Genomic DNA, 16,498 nt, shown 5'->3' with positions numbered 1-16,498 from the left:
TTCGAGGCGCTTCCCGGGTCCGCCTGATGCCCCCGGGCTCTGGAAGTCCGCAGCCGGGACGCGGTGTCGGGAGCGAGCAGCCGCAGCGATGGCGAGGTAACCTCCACTGCAGTGTCCGGCGGCCCGAGCAGCGCGCCGAGTGCGCACCTCAGCAGACGCAACTCTCCTCTGGACCAGGAAGATGGGTGTGTTTCACCTACCTGACGTCAAAGCCGAAATAAGTTTGTCACTCCACAGCTGCACAAAAATCCGTATTGTTATTAGCGGCAATCCAACAGGCCTATAAACGACGATTTATTTTTGATTTTCCTTAAGATTCCACGATGTTCACATTTAAGCAGTGTAAATGCCCCGCCTCGCCTGCGCTGCAAGATAAGTTGTCTTACCTCAACTTGAAGATTACTTTATGCCCGTGATGCTAAGCAGAGAGACACTACGCACTGGTAGGACTAGAAAAAGAGAGAAAGTAGCTATTGGTTCGTTTCACTGGATCCGCTAGATGGCGCTCGCAACTCATTGTAAACCACCTCTGGGTCACCTTTTGAAACAAGCGGCAGTCATGGTGCAGTTAGGGGGCCTCGGAGCAAAGAGTTGCTGTTAGCTCTCCATTGACAAGCCCCGCCCTCCTCCCACTCTGAATAACCTCCAGCTCATCTCATGCAGAGCCAGCAAGGTAGAAAACAGCTTCAATATTGTGCTGAGAGACCAGAACAACTCCAAGGTGTTCTGTGTGTGAACGAGCTTGAGGTATTACAGCCCTTCAACTCTTTGTATAACATTAAATAAACATCATAAAAGCAACTAAGATCAGCATTAAAATCATCATTTAGATTTTATTCATTAAGAGTTTAACTCAACAAATCTGCTTGATTAGCACTGAAAATATATGGAAAACTAGATTCAAATGCTGATTTAAAAAATACAACTTTGAGGCCTTTATGAACAACTTCAAGAATATGAACATATAGAAATTATAAGGGTACTGATGCAGGGTCCCTTTACAAGACAAAGACAAGATAAGTGAATAATACTGCACTGACCTTTAGTGATATTGTACTTTAGTGGTAGGAATTTGCAATCAATTTTTAATAATGAAAATACCTTAACACATTTCACAAGGACAGAGCCTGTTTTCTAGTTTATGGAATGCCTAAAAGTGCATTAAAAAAACAATAAATAGATTTTGGACTGAAGTATTAAATGGATTACGATGAAACTCTCAGGGACCACAGAGAGCAGGACCCACAAGCACACACAAGGCGAGGTAGTTTTAAACACAAGGTTTAACTACGCAAACACTCACAGACATCAACCAACAAACTGGCACAGGACAGGGAGTTGACACAGACTGAATACACAGGGGAACGAGACACAGGTGGAAACAATGAGGGCGGGGCTTGCAATCACACAGGAGGGCGTCACACGAGGAGGGAGGAGTCTGGAACAGAGACAAGGTGAGTGACAGACAACACAACAGAAACAGACACACAACACAGGAGGTCTGGACGTAACACAAACGTTGTACTGACATGTATGGTCCCAGGGAATGACTCCTGTTAGCTTTGAGGACTTTTCATTTATCACCAAAACCCTACTAAACTAATGCAACCATAAGCATTGTCTGTGCTGTGTGTGTCGTGCTAATTAGAACATGTTTGTGTTATAGCATGAACATTTTAGCGTGTTCATTCTCTGTTCTATATAAATGATTTTGCTGGTTGCTCCTAATGTGTGTTGACTTAGTTGGTCCTAAATGAAAGCTCTCATGGGACTTATGCCAACGTGGGCTTTTCTGACCATGTGCTAGCACGTTTCAAGCTGTGGCCTTTTTAGATCTATTTCTGTGCTATTCTCAGAAAATTCTGTAAAAAGAGGACGTCATTTTGCATTCATAATGCTTTGTTTTGAGTTAAATTAAAATGTTGTTTTTTTCCATATGAGAACTAATATGTCACACATCCTGAATAATATATATATATATATATTTAAAAAAGAGTTGTGGAGAAATGTTAGCAATAATTTCACTGAAAGACAAAAGAATACTTTCATGTTTTACTCTGCATTCAACCTGCTGGCCTTTGTTCTGAATGGACCACAAAATCTGTGCGAGAAGAAAGCATTATTTATGTAGTCTCTGACGCTGCCTTTTTCTGCATTAAAGTATATTAAATATCCTCTTTTTAATTAACCTCTTAGTCTCTGTCATCTTCTCCTAATTTCAGTTTCAGTCAATCCAAACTAATACAGCAAGTTTGGAGTATTTCCACTGTTTTGATTTCAATCTGTATATTTGAAACAAGAAGATACCACAACTATATTTTCAAGCACAATCAGTGCTTTCTAACAGTGATTCAGAAGCCCAAAATAATTGCAATCTTTGTCTCTTTTAATGTGTGTGTGTATGTGTGTGTGTGTGTGTGTGTGATTGTTCGCCAGGTGGTCATGTGTTCATTGTTCACCATGTGTTTGGCGTGCTGAGAGCCAGGGAAGCCACTCTAATTCCAGGAAACTAATTGCACTGCAGATAAAACAGTGGTAAGTATGGAGTCTTGTGACCTGTTCCAATAAAACCTGAGCCTACTATATATGTTTTGTTTTAACTTGGCCAGATCACTAATATGTGCGGTTCTGCATGATGTTTCCTAATGCAAGAAATAGCTAAAGCCACCTGAGCAATGCATAAGCTTATAAAGCTCTTACTAACACTTAACCTGCATAACCTCTTTATTTTTGATTTGAGTGAACTCACAGCTCAGTCTCAGTTCATTACAACGTAGTGACCGTCGCCTTGTGGTCGCTCGGCCGGTTGGATTCCAACTCAGACCTTTTGTCCCATTGCCCCCCTTTACTCATATCTTAATAACAAATACAGCATTTTAGTAAATCTTTTCTTTTTTTTTAAATATCCCCGCTTAGCCCACAGGCCTCCAAATGATGGTCTGTGTTTCCCGGTCATTTCTTCTCGTCGCATTTTGAATAACATTATAAAATGGGATACACTGCAGGTGCTGTGTAAGTATCGTCATTTAAAGTAATTTTACCATAAAAAAATAAGGATAAAATCAAAGTTTACCACAAATATCTGTGTGTCAGTATGAATCAGTGTTATAAAAGTATTTACAGATCTGAACCATTGTATTGTCAACAAGCCCCTATGGCCCTTCATTTTTCAAATAAAATATTCTGTATGTGCTTGTTACAGCACTTTACAGGACACCATTGATATACGACAGTGCTAAAGGGTTCAAAGGTCACATAGGAATCTTTCTGGTGATTCTGGATAATCTCTGGCACGTTCATGAGGCACAGTTGAATAACACAGCTTACTGTTACTTTGCCGTCGATGCTCCCATCATCCATACCCTAATAAGACTAGGAGCTCTTAATCTGCTAAGATCAGACTGGAATACTGATAATCTCCACACTACTTCATGAAGAACTACAAATATTTCATACTTTGTATTTGTACTGTTTACCTTTGGTTTTACAATATAACATAATTCATTCATTTAAAATCAGTTTTGTTGTTTCTGTGAGAAAAATTATATTGGGATCCATAGAGTTACGAGCTGAAGCAAAAGCTTTCGTTTACTGTTGTCTTTTTGGGTCTAATACACATCCTTTTCTCATCTATTAGATGCAGAATTGGGTTGTCAGTTTGTGCGTCGCCTTTGTGTCTGTGAGCTTTAATATTCAACACAAAAAACATAATAAGCCAAAAGCAACAATGGCAGTTCATTTCATTTACAAAACAACAACACAGCGAGCAGCAACCCTCACGCCCAGACACATCCAGAACCTCTCTGAGATAAGTTAACCCTGATTTGAACAAGCCTTCAAATGTATGACCCCGATTTATTCCAAATTAAAGGAACCCCGATTGCTTTGTTTGTGGAGGTGCAAACGGGATTATCAGCCTAACTACTACCGCAGCCATGTGGCGACAATGTTTTTGTATGTGTGTCCCTGTGATTTAGCTGGCTGGTCTTTTCAAACCCTTTGTAGTCCAAAAAAAGATAACAGCTGATTGCTTAATTGGATTATGAAGCAGGCATCCTCGACAACAATAATGGACAAGTTAAGCCCGAATGATGCCCAGTGAGAGGCTGCGCGTATAAAAAGGCTGACCAACTTATGCAGACACCACTCTCCTCCTACCCTGACACACTTTACCAAGCTCCCAGACTACTGACAAGAGGTAAGACTTCATCTTGATGTGTGGGTGGGTGGATGGATGATGGGTGTATAGAATATTGCTGCCGGTGACACTAATGCTGACAATCAATTACAATCAGTTTGGAGCATGATTTTACACTTTGAATAGAATGCACTGATAAGGAAACATTGCATGCACTTATCCTTGAAAGATAACATGGGCTTGTGCAAGAAACTCTGAAACTCAGAGAGTTATATTAACTCATTTGGTTGTTTGGTTTTACTCATCCTAATTAAATCCCACTGTACAGTCTTTCATGAGACATTTTACATCCTACGATTTCCTACAGGGGAGTTGGGAAGAGTTTCTACAACAAATAAATGTCAATTAGAAAGATACATAGTTTTGCTAAATGCTCGTGTCAACACAGCAAGCTGGCACAAGGCTTCACAGTATGGCAAATGGAGTATTTAAACAGCCTTAATGGTTGATGGTCAGCTTGCAGGTTAATGTGCTCATCTCCCAGACAGTACAGCATTGTAACCCTGATGCTGAGCCACAAGTGCCTACTAATGTCAGGGGGAGTGATACAACATAATAAATCCAGATACTTGACACAGTTCCTCAGCTCAGGGGTGAGAGCTAGATTATCTGAAGACAACATCCAGCTAAAAGGCGGCTGCAGCTCAGTGGGTTGAATGGTAGTCAAGTAATCAGATGATCGGCAGTCCATCCTGCTTCTTACTGTCAGCATCTGGAAGTGTCCTTTAGCAAAACACTGAACCACAAGTTACTTACCGGGCCCTTCGCAGCAGCCCACTCTCTTAAATGATGCGTTAAATGCAGATATGAAGTTGCCTGTACCTGCGTGTATATGACTATTGAAATTGATTTCGCTGGTAAAGAGTAAATATAAAATGTAGTTCTTAATAGTTTCATAAAAGTAATGATTTGGCTCATTGGTTCTGGCTGCAGCGGTCACAGAGTATTTTCAGCTATAGCTGAGGGATGCTCCTGTGCTGTACCTCTGCATGTTGCTAAAATACACATGCAGCCCACACATGCAGTAAATATGAAGTAAAACTCGGAAGGGAAGGAAAAGGAAAGGAATTTAAACCCCACTTCATCATTAATGAGCAACAATTAATCAAATGCTCACAGCTTTCTGTAAAGATCCTTATTACGAGGCTAGAACGCGAAAGTTCGTATCCGAATAATTCCAGCAATACTATAGCATGCTACTGAATGTGTTTAAACCTTTAACGGTCCTTGAATAGTCCAACAAGCAACAGATTTGGCACAGCTGGTAGGTCTGAGGGAAACACCTTGTGACATAATCTTGTGCTGTGTAGCCCTTACACAGATGGTGTAATCTCATCGCAAAGGATTAACCTCCTGTACTCTAGAAACAAAACATAAATCCAGTCAGTACAGACAGTTGATGAAGGATCAATGTCTTTATGACATTATCGTCTGACCTCTTACTCATGCTATGACTTCCTAATAACCAAAAGTCACTTTTTTCTTTCTTTCCTTTGAACAGAATACTTGCAGAGATGGCAAAGTAAGTATTGTTTTACTTTTGTTATTTGCTTTCTGTTCCCCTAAGGTCGTTCTCTTACTTCTACTTCACCTGGGTCAAGAAACATTCAGAACGTAATACTCAATATTCACAGGAATGGATCCTTTTCCCAAAAGGAACTGAAACACTGACATTAAAACCTGAGTAGCAGACTTTGACCCTGGGTCAGGCAACCCCTAGAATTGACAAATAGTTTTAAAGTATTTATCTGAGGCTCATAAAAGCTTAGTCAGTTGATGCGTGGGTTCAAATGTGGTGTGATCAGCTATTTAGGATCCCTGGCACACCATTTGTAGCTCCCTCACCTGGGCCAGCCTTTCAATCCGGGCACGGTGAGGTAAAGCTGCTCCACACTTAGCTGTCCCTAACTGGATAAAAGGGAATAAGGGATTACTGGCCCTTCTGCTACCTACGGAGGAACACACATTACCATCAGAATCTCAAACTAATAAATATATTATCATGTCAATCCAGACAGGAACTCAGTTACAAACTTTGGTCAGATACTTATGTTGACTATTCTGTCACGAATATGTAGTTCTGCAACTACATTCAAGTCTTCATGAATAAGAAACAGTCAAATAATAATAATATACAAACAATATATTAAAGTGGTGTTTCTCTTCTCTTTTTTCAAAGGGTTTTCAAGAAGACCAGTAAAAGTGGAGGAGTAAGTTGTTAAGTTTGACTTGAGTTTGTCTCTTGTTTTCTTTTATGTTGTGATTTTAAAATATGTTTCATGAATGAAAAACGAAACACTCAACTGGTTCCTTTGCTTCTGTCTGACAGCTGACTCTGTGCCTGGGGAAGAGAGACTATGTGGACCATATGCCCTTAGTGGACCAAGTTGGTACGTTCCTTCTTCAATGCATGTGTGTGTGTGTGTGTGTGTGTGTGTGTGTGTGTGTGTGTGTGTGTGTGTGTGTGTGTGTGTGTGTGGTGATAAATATAATATCTTCTGCACCATCTTCTGCATTCACAGATGGTGTCGTGAAGCTGGACACAGCTGATTTTGCAGGCAGGAAAGGTAACGTCATCAATTTCCAAAGTCCTGAAAGAGAACCACTTATGGAGTCACAGAGATGCAAGCGATCGTAATTACATACTGAATTATGTGTCGACAGTGTTTGTGCAGCTGGCATGTGCCTTTCGGTACGGTAGTGACGACCTGGATGTGATGGGCCTGTGCTTCCGGAAGGACATCTGGATCACGGCAGTCCAGATCTACCCAGAGAGCCACAAGCCCGAGCTGACCGAAATGCACAACACCCTGATGAAGAAGGCTGGAGACAACTCATACCCTTTCACTTTTCAAGTATGACATCATGTCCAGATTCAAGTGTGACTGTTCACACATTCTGCCTGTTGTGTTCAGGTTAAAAGGAAATGTTTATTTTTCAAAATGATTCATAGACACAATACTTCATGGACAGTTTTCAAAGATGCTGAGTTGCTTCATGTGCAAAAAAAGTCCTGGCAGATTACTTAAATGTGTTTGATATATTAATAGTGTGTTGGAATGTGTCTGAACTCCCATAACTGATTCCGATACATTATGCTATATTTTTTGGCTGTACTCTCTGAAAATATCCTTCATTCTTTGTACAAACAGATAAAGATAACTCTTCTTCTTTGTCTCTCCAGATTGCCCCCAACCTGCCATGCTCCGTCTCTCTGCAGCCTGGACCCGATGACAAGGGGAAGGTAAACCTCACGCTCATCTGCAAACACATTCACCTCTCCACGGATACTTGTCCAGTGTGTTAGCAGCCATGCTCGCTGATCTTGTTGCTCACGTTTTCTATTTACTTTGCAGGCTTGTGGCGTCGACTTTGAGGTCAAAGCGTACCTCGCCAATGACAAGTGCAACGCTGATGAGACGATCGACAAGAAGTGAGTATGCTTCCATTCTGCTGTCGTCACCATCTCTTTGTATTCATTCCTCTTCCAGCTGTTGGCCGTACTATTCCGCCCGATGAACAGTCTCTCTCCTCTGTCCCGTTCTCCCCCACAGGGACACCGCTCGCCTTATCATTCGTAAAATCCAGTACGCCCCCAGTCAAGTGGCCGCCGGGCCCAAGGCCGAGATCTGCAAGGGCTTCATGATGTCCGACAAGCCTGTTCACCTTGAAGCTTCTTTGGAGAAAGATGTACAGTAGTGAAACTTAATGGTTTAAAGTGTCATGTCTCGGCTCTTCGAAATGTTTATTAATACCTCCAGAGTGAGTTTGAACGCAGACTTTGTTTTATACCACCATTCCCCACCAATAACTGGTTGTTTCCTGGTGTTTGACCACAGCTCTACTTTCACGGGGAATCCATCAAGATCAAAATCAAAATCAACAACGAGACCAACAAAACAGTTAAGAAATTCAGTGTCACTGGTGAGTACCTCTGCCCAGAGAAACGCATGTGAGTGTTACTGAGAGCACACCATAATAATCTGTTTCCTTCTTCCTTCTCCAGTGGAACAAACCACAGACATCGTCCTCTACTCTGCAGACAAGTACACCAAGCCTGTTTATAACCAAGAGTTTGGGTAGGTGGACAGAAGATGGAGAAACGCAGCAAACACAAGCGTGCAGTTTGGTGTGTTTATGTTTGTTTGTGTTTAATCCTTCACAGAGAGACAGTGGAGCCCAACAGCACTTACGAAAACACTCTGTCCATCGTCCCCGTGCTGGCTGAAAACAAGGAGAAAAGGGGGCTGGCTCTGGACGGACGGCTGAAGGACGAGGACACCAACTTGGCCTCCACCACCATGTAAGTGCACAAACGGAGCACACATCTGTCTCTACAGCAGGATCTACATGTACTTGTAACTTTTCTGGCATGTCACTCCGTGTCGTGCTATATAATTGTTTTTAAGAGGACACTTCATTTTTAATTGAATTAAACATTCTAATCCAATAAGTCTGTGTTGTAATACTCCATAGGCTGCGGCAGGGTGTTGAAAAAGATGTGTTGGGGATCCTGGTTTCCTACAAGATTAAAATCAATCTCATGGTGGCCGGAGGAGGGTAAGTGTCTGAGCCTGTTTAAAAATGTTGGTGCGTAGAAACTTTCGGAGACAATTAATGAAATGAACTAAAACAAACTCTTGTGTCTTCATGTAGCCTGCTGGGTGGCCTCACTTCCAGGTGAGTTAGGTTTATTTATAGGCATATCAAAGGGCATGCAGCCGGGGATCATGAATCATTTGCATTGTTCTTGTTATGTGTCTCTGCAGTGATGTCACAGTGGAGCTGCCGTTGCAGCTCATGCACCCCAAACCTGAAGGTATTGTTTTAATAACTCACACAGACGGACATTATCTTGCTGATACCAGTGCATCGACTGAATTTAAATGGTTTTCTCATCTTCTCATCCTACTATTTGCATCAACCTACCTTCCAAACTGAGCAGAGTAAAGGCTGAACATCAGTGTACGTATTAAATCCCAAATACCAAAAAAGTGAGGGGACATATTTACATTTATTTCATGAAATATTGTATTAAATGGTTCTTTTCATATTTTTTTTCCTTCTATTACAGTGTCTTTAAAAAAACACCCCTTCATAGTCAAGGTGAGGTTCATAGAGAGTTCAGTTTTAAGTGGATGTTTATGATCTATCTGTCCCTGCTTTGTTTTCTGTGTGTGCCTTCATGCACATACATTAGGATCAGTCTTTCTGCTATTTTTATTTTTAATATTATTTTTTAAAAAAAAGAAGTAATTGTCTCTTTATGGCATGCTACAATAAATGCAATTCAGTAATCATCCATATGGTAATTTAATGCAAGATTTTTTATTTTATGGAAAGTGTTAGTAGCAATAGTCTGGTATTAGTTGTGTTATTTTTCTCCAGGTGTTTTGAACATCTCTTTGTGTGTGTCCTTCTACCCAGAGAGGATGTTACCCTGGAGGTTGAGAAGAAACCCACAGAAAGAAAGGAAGACAACGAGGAAGAGACGCAAAACAAAGAAGAAGGATGATATCAATGGTGGAATGTACTAATATCACAAAAACCAAGCAACTCAAGAGGATGACCTTTTGGGCTCACCATATGCACAGATGTAACAGTCCCCTCGTAGATTTTGTTGTTCTTGTTTTTGTTGTTTAATTACTGTCCTTTAGCTGGAGAAGAAGGATTCTGTAAAATAGTATCCAACATATATCAAATACTTCTGTACTACTTCTGTTCACATCCAAATTTTAAATCCTTTTCACCTTACTTTAGAATACGAGAAAATGGAAAATCAATTTGAAGCCAGTAAATAACTGTGCTTTGGACTTCGGTGGCTCACTCTTATTGAATGGCACTTTCCTCTTTCTGTAAAATGTATCAGATTATGATTTTGATGTCAGGTCAAATAACAAAAAAATACAATAAAATGATTGTAAAAACAAAATTATTGTGGTGTTTGTTTTGTTTAAATTCCTGTGTCCACTGATTTCTAATGTTACAACACTTTAGTTGTTATGGGGACACCAAATAGGAAGTATTGACAATTTGAGGATCCTTTATATGAATAATTGGGAACAGTAATTGTCTCTCTCACGCACACACACAAACACACACACACACAATCATGTATACTACATTTAGTTTTCCACTACATTACCTATGGAGCCAGTACGGTCTATAAGTTGACGCAGTACATTGTTTCGTGTTTACCTAGTTCATGTTGATATGACATTATTTTCAAAAAAGTTATTTTCTTATTTCTTTGTATTTGTGTAAAGGTTATTGGTAAGCAGAGACTTGGTGCGTTAACTGGGCAAGGAACACTTGGTCTCCTGTGTACTTCTATTATTACGTTATTCTGTTTCTCGCTTTGAGGGTCCTGAAGGTCATCAAACGGTTCAGCTGAAAGCCCTCAGCTATGTGACTTCATGCAGAGCGATTAAGGAGGAACAAGTGGAGGCCTTAACTTTCTCCATGTCTCTCTTTGAGGAACTGAAACATTCAGTCTGCTTCTCTTGGTCTTCCTCGTGCCCCAATTCAATATTGTATACCAATTGTGGAAAACTAGGGGGGAAAGTCAAGCAGATTTAGCACTGGGGGTGGGTCCTCACCTCAGATTGAGGAAGTGATGGAGGAAGTGTTCTGTACAGTTCAGGTGCTGCAGCCACAGGGCGTTTGGCCTTGAACATTTACCTGCACACCTTCAAATCCTCTGGGTTGCCGCACATTACAAATCACAAGCCTTAGCAATAAAATGGACAATGTACTGTATATAGAGGTAGAAATATGTTCAGAAAAAAGATCGAAAATGATCTTGTATAAATTACATAAAATCAAAAACATTTAGAATGAGACAACTATGTTCTCAGCTAGTATTTGGAAATATATAAGCCATGAGTTTATAGGTGTTATTTTTAAATTAAAATAGACATTTGGAAAGGTAATGCTGAGGTACAACTTGCTGAAAATCAATGAAATACACATGTTTCGATAATCATACATTTATTTCACTCCCATAATGCCAATACAGACTTGGATTGAATTTAAATTCACTTCGGCTCAGACGTTATACATGTTTAGTGAGGAGATTAATTTAAGTAGTGTCAATAAGAGACCAATTTTTGAAAGTACACAGTGAGACACTCCACAAGGGGGCAGTGGTGCAACGCTACGGAGGCTAACTAAACGCTCAAAAGAGAAGAAGAAGGAACTCGGCGACTCTGACGTCATCACGTAGAACGTCTAGCACTGAAGCAACATGGCTCTGAATGGAGGTTTGTGAAGTTATGATCTTATAAGCAACCAAACTTTGACATGTATCTAATTCACCCGTGCTATTCAGGAGAAAGTATTTTGTGCGCGTGTGGTCATTAGTTACCGTGTGTGTTTTTATTTCTTCTGAAAGTGTTCAGCACCGTACAGGTTACGTTAGCCGGGTCGGTTGGCTAGCTAGCTTATCATCATTCCTTAGCAGAGCACTGCGGCAATGCTAATCACGTTCTAGAAAGATGCAACAAAACATCTCGCGTTACGTATTTTAACCACTGCTAAAGTCTTGTGAAGTCGAATTCATACATATGACAGAAGGCTAACAGACAGACAGACATACGCGCGCGCGCGCGCACACACACACACACACACACACACACACACACACACACACACACACACACACACACACACGTGTCAGCACTGTTGCTCTGCATTGTGTGAGTACAGTTGAATTAAATCGGCACTTTGTCACTGACCCTAGATGACAAGGACTTTGAGTGGGAGCCTCCAACAGAGGCAGAGATGAAGGTGATTCAGGCTCGCAGGGAGCGACAAGACAAAATCAGCAAGCTGATGGGAGACTACCTGCTCAAAGGATACAGGATGCTGGGAGAGTGCTGTGACGTGTGTGGGGTGAGTGAAGTTGACTTTCATGCTGTGTTTGGGATTTTGGGAGCCTCAGTAATGTGGAAAAGATGGAGTCGTCCATCATGAATGTTTAAATAAAGTTTGGTTTGTGTTTCCAGACAATTCTTCTCCAGGACAAACAGCAGAAATACTACTGTGTCTCGTGTCAGGAGCTGGACTCTGACGTTGACAAGGACAATCCTGGTACACACTCACTCACTCGTATTTAATGCACATGAGTATTAAATAAATTCACTGTCTCCTTTTCTTCATGGCTGCACTTCTTGCCTTGAGCCTTTTTGTAACGTTTGGTTCTTCTTCCCTTTGTTCCCATTCTCCCTTTTCTACACCCAATTAGCTCTGAATGCACAGGCAGCTTTGTCCCAAGTGAGAGAGAGACAACTTGCAGCTCTGGCCAATGCACCGGCCCTGGCCCCTGAACTCGATGGCGGCCCCAGCAGCAGTCAGGCAAGTGTGTTAGTTCCTCTGCCCAGACCGGAGCACTGTGAGGGGGCTGCAGCAGGGGGACGAGCTCTCCTGCCTCCGCCTGCTGTCCCTCCTCCTGTCATTCCTGCCCCCACCCCAGTTCTGGCACCTGCTCGCCCCCCAGTGATTCCACCGAGTCCTGTCCTCCAAACTATGTTGCAAGAAGCTGAGGAGGCTGTCCTAATCAAACTTCGGTGGGCCACTAACCAGCTACAGAGTTCGGCCTCCATGGAATCAAGTATTCAGCTCTGCAGCCTCATCACCAGTTGTGCCAACTCGCTGCGCAGCCTCAAGGAGCTCAGCCAGTAACCGTCATGGAAATGGTTGAAACCCTGGAGCGCTGTCTCTGCTTGCCTTTGTCCTGGAATACTGACTCTGGTTGGCTGCTTTGGAGCATCTCCCTTTTGACCGACTCCTTGCATAGAACTGAATTAAAAATTGGTCAACAAATGCACTTGAAATAAGATTAAAATGTCATAAGTTCACAAGTTGCTCTTGAGTTAGCGTACCGATATGGCTGGCAGAAATATCATGTTACATTGTTTCCTAAAACATTTAAGTGCACATGTTTGAACATTTGACTGTTTTTGTCAATTTGGAAGTTAGGATGACAAGAACTGAACATGTCTAAATGCACATTCGTCATTGGTTTGAATTCCAAACTATCTGGCCATTAAGACATTAACTACAGTGAAAGACTGTGAACGTATTTCTTCAGTCGACTGGCTTTGATTAATCCAAAAAGGCCACCAAATTGATATCTGGTCAGTTTTCTGATTGTTCCGTAGTATCCAAAAATTGCGACTGCTTGCAAATTCAAACAAAAGCTAAAACTTGTGCCCAAATGTCTGTGTTATTGATTGTCTGCACATGAAACAGTGTTTTTGCTGATGTACGACATACTACTAGACCGAAAGTCACCAATTATATTGTAACGCCTGTTGGTGTATTGTTGAAAACACCAGTCCTCTGATAAGAGAAGCATTTTTCTATTTACTGTTCAGTCTGGATTCACAAAGATACCGTTGTCTGAGTGATGCAAAGATTGTCAATGTGTGCTGGCAGTTCTGAGGTTTTTATTGTAAATATATTTGATACATGATGGTGGTGACGATGGTCATGTGAGGCTCTGACATGGGCAACATTCAGGAGTCAAGTCATAATTCTTCATTCATTAAAAGCATCTAGAGCAAATAAACTGTGGACTCATCAATAGACCGCACTTCATATTAAATTAAGTATGTTTGTTGTCTCAGCGTGGCTGCGCAGTAAACCAGTTGAATCAACAGACACCGACAGACAATCTCCCCCCCCCCCCCCCCCCAAAAAAAAACCCCAGTGAAGCGGGGCGTGGCGCGGCCAGTGCCGGGAGGAGCCGGGGGGCTGTCTGTCTGTGTCGGTGAACTCTCCCACACAAAGGAGAGGAAAGAAAACAAAGCCAGGAACGGGAAGCCTGACATTAACTTCACATTCAGTGCCTCCTACCGCAGAATCCTCTCATCCAAAAGCAGGAATGTATTGACTTGATTTTCCTTCTGAAAAGCCTGTTTCCAACACGTTGGCGAGAGGGCGATAGCATCTTTTGGGCGATGGTGAGACGGCGTTAGACAGAGGCGCATCTGAGAGGGGTCCCTCGCGTCGCGTCCCCCGCTGAGCGGCGTCGCGATGAACGGGAGTCGGCGCAGCGCGGCGGGCTGTCCGCTGAGCACGGCCTTCACGGCGGAGGGGCTGCCGCCGCTGCCCAAAGGCCTGAGCGGGATCCTTAACTCCAGCGGCGGGTCGTGGCGGGACATCGAGAAGGTGCACAGCAAGAGAGCGCGCATCCAGGCCGACATCAGCCGGGGCGGCGGGGACGCGCCGCGCGGTCCCGGCAGGACCGGGGGACTGGACGCTGCTCTGGCTCTGCTGCGGAAGGAGATGGTGAGGGGGGGGGGGGGGGGGGGGGGGGGGGTCTGCGAATATCCTGCCTTTGTCTGCAATGTCCTGTGCAAAGGAAAGCTGGTCAACTGGCCAGCTCTGCTTCACACAAATCTGCACTTGTGACAGAAAAAAGATCTTCACTCACGCTTCTCTCATGGCTTTTTCCAAGCACTCTTTATGTGGTGAAAACGAAAGTCACTCTTATAATATTAGTTGACCAGTATTTAGTGAAATAGCTCGTCCTGGCATTTCTTGTTGCATTAAGATTAAGATTAAGAGTTGCATGTCATGTATACTTCTTTATAAGTAACAGCAATTGAGATGAAGAAGGTTATTTTTTTGCTGCATACTCTATGTGGTAAAAGGTGGAAATGAAAGTACCTCTTACGTGAATAATAGTTGTTGACCAGGACATACTCTGTGTAACAGGTCGGCCTGCGTCAGCTCGACATGTCTCTGCTCTGCCAGCTGTGGTCTCTCCATGAGGCCATCCAGGAATACAAGGGCTACTCGCTTCTGTCTGGGGCCTCGCTCAGTGCTGATAATGGATCCTCTGAGGAGGAGGACGAAGATGACGAGGAGACAGGAATCCCCTCACAGCCTCTGTCCTCCTCGTCCCTGTCTCTGCCTCCACCCAGCAGCAACTCCAGGGACCAATGGATCAAAGACTCCTTTCATATTCCCTGATGTCCATACACACACATGCACCACACACTGTGCTGTTTTCTCAAAGTCTCTTAGTGTACTTTTAGGCACCATTTATAGTTTTTAATACCATGCATCTTCTGTCTGTTTTTATGGCCATGGACCAATCAGTCAATTACCAATCAATAGCTCTGGTTGTTGACTGCAGTGTTTCTGATATTACCCAAGTGTTAAATGTCCCATCGATTGTATGTCTCATCAAAGATTAAGACTGACTATAAGAGAAGAAAAACAATCAAGATAGAGAAGTGAGACTGGATGTTATCTGCCTTTTGCTCTTCATGACATAGTATTCATGCTACATGCTGCTCGCTTGTCAGTGAAATGGAGCTGTGTGAAATATTTATGAGAATTGCTGTAAGTCTTATTCCACTTTTGATACAGGCCTGATTGTGATTTTTTGATAATTTCAGACTCTTTAAACTCCCTGTTATGTAAAACAAGCAGGACAATCTTTCCCATCGCATATTTTCTGCCATTTAGTGTCTTGACTGAAGTACAGAAGTGTCAGCAATCTACTATCTGTATTCTCTTTAGTTCCATAAGCGTTTGACACATATTTCTGAGCCAAATATAAGGAGGAATTATTTTGAAAACAACGTTTAGCTTGTCATTCCATAACACCATTTATAAATCTGACATTTTGTGTTGCATTAAGAGCTTCAAAACAATGATTGCACGTATACTTATTTAGAAGTCATATCTTGGCTGGCTATTAAATGTTAAACACCATTGAAGTTTTGTAACTCTTTTTTATGTTGTATGTGAAAGGCCTTTTTTCACTGGACACCTCTCTTGGTTAAATACAATTGTGTGTTTATTGAAGTTGCGTTATCTTGAGACGTTATCAGTTTAAACTCAACATGCCTGAGTAAAAATGATAATTTTAAGAAATTACTAATCTAAAGGATAATTCTGGTAGGATTCTGCTGTAAAGGAGCCATATTAAACTAATTAAATTATTTTAAATAATCAGCTTTTTTCTATAATATCTGTAACATGTTTGTTTTTTTAGCTCAAACCTTTAGAACTGAACAAAGCATATGACGACTCAACTGTGTGTTATGAAGTAAAGTGGCACAAACCAGAGGAAACAGTTATGCTATTGCTTCAGAAAAGCCCGTCAATAACTCACTTATTACTCACTAAAACTTTTTTTTAAAACTACAGCGTACACCACAGGCATGACGCACAGTATTTCTGTATTTGAATCAAATATAATCAGCGGATGATATTGCAAAATGTGACCAACAGGGGACACACTGCCCCTGTCAGAGAGCCGCCCCACTCTGCAGGCCTCTC

At 42.0% G+C, this 16,498-nt stretch overlaps 3 protein-coding genes across 10 annotated transcripts; all 3 read left to right on the top strand.

Moving 5' to 3' along the window:
- The first annotated feature begins 14 nt into the window (after positions 1-14).
- On the top strand, positions 15-10,081 carry arr3a (arrestin 3a, retinal (X-arrestin)). Of its 8 annotated transcripts, none has more exons than XM_068600074.1 (19): positions 15-185; positions 2,437-2,535; positions 4,049-5,720; positions 6,378-6,408; positions 6,528-6,588; positions 6,721-6,765; positions 6,863-7,053; positions 7,383-7,442; positions 7,555-7,631; positions 7,753-7,888; positions 8,038-8,122; positions 8,205-8,277; positions 8,364-8,501; positions 8,675-8,758; positions 8,855-8,878; positions 8,968-9,017; positions 9,144-9,163; positions 9,273-9,304; positions 9,626-10,081. In XM_068600074.1, exons 3-17 carry the CDS (start codon positions 5,713-5,715, stop codon positions 9,146-9,148), a joined length of 1,068 nt encoding a protein of 355 aa, XP_068456175.1. In that variant the 5' UTR covers positions 15-185; positions 2,437-2,535; positions 4,049-5,712; the 3' UTR covers positions 9,149-9,163; positions 9,273-9,304; positions 9,626-10,081. The 8 variants fall into 8 exon arrangements, 7 of the variants coding, with proteins under 7 accessions (XP_068456175.1, XP_068456174.1, XP_068456179.1 ...); XM_068600073.1 differs by lacking the exon at positions 15-185 and adding an exon at positions 1,230-1,454; XM_068600078.1 differs by lacking the exon at positions 15-185 and having other exon boundaries at positions 2,009-2,535; positions 4,049-4,198; positions 5,700-5,720.
- Positions 10,082-11,416: 1,335 nt separating this feature from the next.
- On the top strand, positions 11,417-13,025 carry znrd2 (zinc ribbon domain containing 2). Its single transcript, XM_068601278.1, has 4 exons — positions 11,417-11,460; positions 11,940-12,091; positions 12,205-12,289; positions 12,444-13,025. Exons 1-4 carry the CDS (start codon positions 11,445-11,447, stop codon positions 12,878-12,880), a joined length of 690 nt encoding a protein of 229 aa, XP_068457379.1. The 5' UTR covers positions 11,417-11,444; the 3' UTR covers positions 12,881-13,025.
- An 860-nt stretch (positions 13,026-13,885) lies between these two features.
- Positions 13,886-15,748, top strand: fam89b (family with sequence similarity 89 member B). Its single transcript, XM_068601279.1, has 2 exons — positions 13,886-14,491; positions 14,921-15,748. The coding sequence occupies exons 1-2, from the start codon at positions 14,237-14,239 to the stop codon at positions 15,176-15,178; spliced, it is 513 nt and encodes a 170-aa protein (XP_068457380.1). The 5' UTR covers positions 13,886-14,236; the 3' UTR covers positions 15,179-15,748.
- Positions 15,749-16,498: the final 750 nt, after the last annotated feature.

The sequence above is a fragment of the Clinocottus analis genome, unplaced genomic scaffold, assembly GCF_023055335.1.
Source record: "Clinocottus analis isolate CAN_PGR_092001 unplaced genomic scaffold, fCliAna1.0.p SCAF_5, whole genome shotgun sequence".
NCBI classification, from domain to species: domain Eukaryota; kingdom Metazoa; phylum Chordata; class Actinopteri; order Perciformes; family Cottidae; genus Clinocottus; species Clinocottus analis.
This window is presented reverse-complemented; position numbering and strand designations above follow the sequence as displayed.

Coding starts and splice junctions, on each gene's coding strand:
- arr3a (XM_068600074.1), top strand. Junction 7,054..7,382: donor CATACCCTTTCACTTTTCAA/GTATGACATCAT, acceptor TTGTCTCTCCAG/ATTGCCCCCAACCTGCCATG. Junction 8,123..8,204: donor TAAGAAATTCAGTGTCACTG/GTGAGTACCTCT, acceptor TTCCTTCTCCAG/TGGAACAAACCACAGACATC.
- znrd2 (XM_068601278.1), top strand. Junction 12,092..12,204: donor AGTGCTGTGACGTGTGTGGG/GTGAGTGAAGTT, acceptor TTGTGTTTCCAG/ACAATTCTTCTCCAGGACAA. Junction 12,290..12,443: donor CGTTGACAAGGACAATCCTG/GTACACACTCAC, acceptor ACACCCAATTAG/CTCTGAATGCACAGGCAGCT.
- fam89b (XM_068601279.1), top strand. CDS start 14,237: ATGAACGGGAGTCGGCGCAGCGCGGCGGGCTGTCCGCTGAGCACGGCC. Junction 14,492..14,920: donor CTCTGCTGCGGAAGGAGATG/GTGAGGGGGGGG, acceptor TCTGTGTAACAG/GTCGGCCTGCGTCAGCTCGA.